The 6,376-nt window shown below is 47.0% G+C and overlaps 2 protein-coding genes across 8 annotated transcripts in view; one reads left to right on the top strand and one right to left on the bottom strand.

The window, feature by feature from the left end:
• rab18a (RAB18A, member RAS oncogene family) overlaps positions 1 to 6,376 on the bottom strand; it is a 204,476-nt gene that overhangs the window by 83,972 nt on the left and 114,128 nt on the right. The window lies entirely within an intron of this gene.
• mkxa (mohawk homeobox a) overlaps positions 1 to 6,376 on the top strand; it is a 78,283-nt gene that overhangs the window by 40,763 nt on the left and 31,144 nt on the right. The window contains exon 5 of the mRNA XM_061922356.1: positions 1,168 to 1,521. Within this exon, the coding sequence (XP_061778340.1) occupies positions 1,168 to 1,521 (354 nt within the window). The remainder of the gene's footprint in view (positions 1 to 1,167; positions 1,522 to 6,376) is intronic.

The raw sequence follows: 6,376 nt of genomic DNA on the forward strand, positions 1-6,376 counted from the left end.
TCGACCAGTGCAATGGATGTTGAGTGGATCTAACATAATAGTGAGAGTCCAGTCCATAGTGGATCTAACATAATAGTGAGAGTCCAGTCCATAGTGGATCTAACATAATAGTGAGAGTCCAGTCCATAGTGGATCTAACATAATAGTGTAAGAGTCCAGTCCATAGTGGATCCAACATAATAGTGAGAGTCCAGTCCATAGTGGATCTAACATAATAGTGTAAGAGTCCAGTCCATAGTGGATCTAACATAATAGTGAGAGTCCAGTCCATAGTGGATCTAACATAATAGTGAGAGTCCAGTCCATACTGGATCTAACATAATAGTGAGAGTCCAGTCCATAGTGGATCTAACATAATAGTGAGAGTCCAGTCCAAAGTGGATCTAACATAATAGTGTAAGAGTCCAGTCCATAGTGGATCTAACATAATAGTGAGAGTCCAGTCCATAGTGGATCTAACATAATAGTGAGTCCAGTCCATAGTGGATCTAACATAATAGTGAGAATCCAGTCCATAGTGGATCTAACATAATAGTGAGAATCCAGTCCATAGTGGATCTAACATAACAGTGAGAGTCCAGTCCATAGTGGATCTAACATAACAGTGAGAGTCCAGTCTATAGTGGATCTAACATAATAGTGAGAGTCCAGTCCATAGTGGATCTAACATAATAGTGTGAGTCCAGTCCATAGTGGATCTAACATAATAGTGAGTCCAGTCCATAGTGGATCTAACATAATAGTGAGAGTCCAGTCCATAGTGGATCTAACATAATAGTGAGAGTCCAGTCCATAGTGGATCTAACATAATAGTGTGAGAGTCTAAGTGGCTCCCCGGTCACAAAGTTTGGACACCCCTGATCCAGTGGGTCAGAAGTGGTCTCTTTAAGAAGGAGATTTTTTTTCCCGTCATGAGAACCTGGAACATCAAAACTGACCGTTTGAGCACCTCTTCTCTCAAAAGTGAGAGAGATGACATTATCTCACCTTAGTTCGGGTTATAACCCCACTAAAAATCACATTTTCTCTTCAAACATTTAACTGCAGTTCGCATTCAAACTCTTGAGTATCGTTGAAAGGATGCGGCTCCTAAATTGTGTGCCAAACACAGATTGAGTGCAAAGATAAAAAGTCTACTGGTATCACTTGACTGATGTCTGCTTCCAGATGGGGACAACCCTCAGAGGAGCCAGAGTGTCCCCGGGGAGCTGACCAAGCCCCTGTACCAGAGTGTCATCAAGAAGGAGGGCTCGGCCATGATGGGCATGACCATGGGAGCCGGCCTGCGCTCGCCCACCGACGCCGCCTCGCTGGCCGACGACTACGTGTCCCCGCCCAAGTACAAGAGCAGCCTGCTGCACCGCTATCTCAACGACTCGCTTCGCCACGTCATGGTGGCCAACGCCGTCATGGACGCTCGCAAGCGGAACCACTCGGGCTCCTTCAGCTCCAACGAGTACGACGACGAGCTGCTCTCGCCGACCTCCTCCGAGGCCGAGGCCAACTTTGTTTATCGCGCTGGTAAGGAGCCACGATTTGCTCGCATGTTTCACTTGATGTCCCTTCCATCTGCACACGCTGTTCGAGTCCTGTGCAGCTGCTCGCTTATTCCCCAGCCTGTTAATCACACTCACATCCCGTCTCCTCGTGTTTTATTTGATACGCCGCTTGTGTCGAGGAATGCGATCTTCATAATGCCGTTATGAGTCCCAGCAGCTCCCACACACACATATTTGCAGACTAGAAACCACACAGTAGACAAGGAACTCCCCCCAGCCAGCTTCTTCACCAAGCCAGACACAACAAGGCTGAGTGGAACATCCCAAAACTACCGTTTGGTCTCTTTTTGTCCCGTAACCTTTACAAGTCATTAGTGAGCAGATTGACCTAGAAATGATTGCCTCTCTCTCTCTTAGTGGTCCTCAGGTCTCTTATTTTTGTAATAACATTGTTATTCTGAAGCTAACTATGGAGGGGGCGTGGCCCGCCGGCCTGCAGCGAACTGGGGTGTGCCAGGACCGGCCTCGAAATCAGCGAGAGCTGCGTAGATGGCTTACCTGAACTTTGTTTATCAATCAATCAATCAATGTTTACTTATATAGCCCAAAATCACTAGTGTCTCAAAGGGCTGCACAAACCACTACCACATCCTCGGTAGGCCCACATAAGGGCAAGGAAAACTCACACCCAGTGGGACGTCGGTGACAATGATGACTATGAGAACCTTGGAGTGAAGTGAAGTGAATTATATTTATATAGCGCTTTTCTCAAGTGACTCAAAGCGCTTTACATAGTGACACCCAATATCTAAGTTACATTTAAACCAGTGTGGGTGGCACTGGGAGCAGGTGGGTAAAGTGTCTTGCCCAAGGACACAATGGCAGTGACTAGGATGGCACAAGCGGGAATCGAACCTCCAACCCTCAAGTTGCTGGCACGGCCACTCTACCAACCGAGCTATGGACAGGAGGAAAGCAATGGATGTCGAGCGGGTCTAACATGATACTGTGAAAGTTCAATCCATATTGGATCCAACACCGTCGCGAGTGTCCAGTCCAAAGCGGATCCGACACAGCAGCGAGAGTCCCGTTCACAGCGGAGCCAGCAGGAAACCATCCCAAGCGGAGGCGGATCAGCAGCGCAGAGATGTCCCCAGCCGATACACAGGCGAGCAGTACATGGCCACCGGATCGGACCGGACCCCCTCCACAAGGGAGAGTGGGACATAGGAGGAAAAAGAAAAGAAACGGCAGATCAACTGGTCTAAAAAAGGGAGTCTATTTAAAGGCTAGAGTATACAAATGAGTTTTAAGGTGAGGCTTAAATGCTTCTACTGAGGTGCATCTCGAACTGTTACTGGGAGGGCATTCCAGAGTACTGGAGCCCGAACGGAAAACGCTCTATAGCCCGCAGACTTTTTTTGGGCTTTGGGAATCACTAATAAGCCGGAGTCCTTTGAACGCAGATTTCTTGCCGGGACATATGGTACAATACAATCGGCAAGATAGGATGGAGCTAGACCGTGTAGTATTTTATACGTAAGTAGTAAAACCTTAAAGTCACATCTTAAGTGCACAGGAAGCCAGTGCAGGTGAGCCAGTATAGGTATATATGTATGTATATATGTATATAAAGGTATATACAGTATAGGTATATATGTATGTATATATGTATATAAAGGTATATACAGTATAGGTATATATGTATGTATATATGTATATAAAGGTATATACAGTACAGGCGTAATGTGATCAACCTTTCTTGTTCTTGTCAAAAGTCTAGCAGCCGCATTTTGTACCAACTGTAATCTTTTAATGCTAGACATGGGGAGACCCGAAAATAATACGTTACAGTAGTCGAGGTGAGACGTAACAAACGCATGGATAATGATCTCAGCGTCATTAGTGGACAGAATGGAGCGAATTTTAGCGATATTACGGAGATGAAAAAAGGCCGTTTCAGTAACGCTTTTAATGTGTGCCTCAAAGGAGAGAGTTGGGTGGAAGATAATACCCAGATTCTTTACCGTGTCGCCTTGTTTAATTGTTTGGTTGTCAAATGTTAAAGTTGTATTATTAAATAAAGGTCGGTGTCTAGCAGGACCGATAATCAGCATTTCCGTTTTTTTGGGCGTTGAGTTGCAAAAAGTTAGCGGACATCCATTGTTTAATTTCATTAAGACACGCCTCCAGCAGACTACAATCCGGCGTGTTGGTCAGCTTTAGGGGCATGTAGAGTTGGGTGTCATCAGCATAACAGTGAAAGCTAACACCGTATTTGCGTATGATGTCACCTAGCGGCAGCATGTCGATGCTGAAGAGTGCAGGGCCAAGGACCGAACCCTGGGGAACTCCACACGTTACCTTAACGTATTCCGAGGTCACATTGTTATGGAGACACACTGCATCCTATCAGTAAGATAAGAGAATCATTCCAGTTCTCCATACACCCGGCCAGCTCCGAAGAGCTTTTTAGCTCCCGCATCTTTCTTCAGGATGTCCACGTATGTTAGAACAGGACGCCCTCGTGATCGATGCCCGTGCGTTGGTTCCCATAGGACCAGCCTGCTGGTCGGGAGCTCCCGATGTCAGTGGCAACGGCCGACCAGCCGCATCCTCCTAGCTGTTACCTCAGCGTTTGCCCGTACAGGTCCTTGTTGGTGATGTGGATGTTCTGGTCCACATTCAGAAAAGCTGGTATCATTCTGGTGTAGCACCCATCTAGGGAGTTCTGCAGGGTGGCTATCAGGGTCCAGCCATTCAGGAGGACTGACTCCACAGTGGAATAGACTCAGCTTTATGTGTCGGGGAGATTCGAGTACCACACTCTTGACATACCGTTCAGGGTCCTCCTGACCTTAAGTTCTTGTTCTGTGGAGTTCATCCAGGAACCCAAGTACTTGAAGTCATTGACCTCTCGCAGAGCGTTGCCATCTGATGTTGTTATTGGCGGGTAGTCCGTGTGTAGGTTATAGGTGATTACCTGTCTTCTTTGCGTTCGATAAACCATACTCTTCAGACTAAATCAACCCCTGATGTGATGACAATAAATTATTGTGGAAGTTTACCATTTCAAATGCAATTACCGTATTGTTAGGACTATAAGGCGCACTTAAAAATCCTTAACTTTTCCCAAACTCGACAGTGCGCCTTATGTACGGAATAATTTTAACCGACCTCGAAGCTGTTTTATTTGGTACATGGCGAAATGCTAAGTGTGACCAGTAGATGGCAGTCACATATAAGAGATATGTGTAGACTGCCATATGACCCAAGTAAACAACACCAAAATTATATATTGTCAAGTAATGGTGGTGACGAACCCCAAGATGCAGAGATGGCCGGCCTGGTGCAGGAAAGCATGATTTAATGTCCAAAAAAATGCAGGAAAAACACAAATCAGGAACTAGGAGACCAGGAAAACAGGTAAACTGGAAACAGCAAACAGAAGACAGCAACAGTCCGCAGCATACAGCTAGTAGCTTACAGCAAACAGCGACAATACTCCAGCACTGACCGGAGGGCAAGGCAGGTCTAAATAGCAGACGGCTGATTGACACCAGGTGTGGCCTGGTGCCAATCACCACAGCTGAGGGGAAACAGCGCTCAGGGAGGCATTCCGTACATTAGGCGCACCGTCGAGTTTTTAGAAATGGTAAATGGGTTACACTTGTATAGCGCTTTTGTACCTTCAAGGTACCCAAAAAGCTTTGACACTGACCTAACTTACTCAGTGGCTTAGTGGTTAGAGTGTCCGCCCTGAGATCGGTAGGTTGTGAGTTCAAACCCCGGCCGAGTCATACCAAAGACTATAAAAAAATGGGACTCATTGCCTTCCTGCTTGGCAGTCAGCATCAAGGGTTGGAATTGGGGGTTAAAACACCATGAATGATTCCCAGGCGCGGCACTGTTGCTGCCCACTGCTCCCCTCACTTCTCAGAGGGTGATCAAGGGAATGGGTCAAATGCAGAGGACACATTTCACCACACCTAGTGTGTGAGTGTGTGACAATAATTGGTACTTTAACTATTTCCACATTCACCCATTTTTACACTCATTCACACACTGATGGCGGGAGCTGCCATGCAAGGCCCTGACCATGACCCATCAGGAGCAAGGGTGAGGTGTCTTGCTCAAGGACAAAACGGACGTGACGAGGTTGGTAGAAGGTGGAGATCGAACCAGAAAACCCTCAGGTTGCTGGTACGGCCACTCTCTCCCAACTGCGCCACGTCGTCCCAGAAAAAATTTAATGATTTTAAGTGTGCCTTATAGTCCCAAGAATACGCTAGTTGCCTGACATTTTCAGTTTGTAAGAGACCCGGAACTTTCTTCAAGACACAACCTGTCTCTTGGCACATTCTTTGGTACAATTCCTGCCAGTGGATCAATGGGGATCGGTCAAAGCCGAAGTGGCGTGCCTGGCAACCGTCACGCTATTGGCCGGGGGTTGGGAGGCGGGGGCGGGGGTGGGGGGGGGTCTATTAGTGAACGCCGCGTTATCTGTGACTACAGAGGGCAGTCAGACGTGGCAGGAGATGGAGGGTGTAGATTTACCCCAATGGAAAACTAAACTTCTGCCGGCTTGAAATACCTCACACACACGCCTACCATTCACAAGCCACACACACAAGGTCCAGTACAAACACACACCTACAGTCCAAAGCCTTTGGGGAATTTCATTGAAGGCTAGGAACAGTAGAATTCCATCACACATGCCAGGGGCTCCGTCCAAATGAGCCTTTAATGGCATATTAAATGGCAGGAATCCGGCCCCGTGTTTTTCCTTCTTGCTCCGTGCTAGGTTTCCCCTCGTCCGGTATCATATAGATCATTATTCCCTAAATAAGTCCCAGCGACTGAGTGATCTTGGTCGG

This window comes from Nerophis ophidion, linkage group LG15 (assembly GCF_033978795.1).
Source record: "Nerophis ophidion isolate RoL-2023_Sa linkage group LG15, RoL_Noph_v1.0, whole genome shotgun sequence".
Classification (NCBI taxonomy): Eukaryota; Metazoa; Chordata; class Actinopteri; order Syngnathiformes; family Syngnathidae; genus Nerophis; species Nerophis ophidion.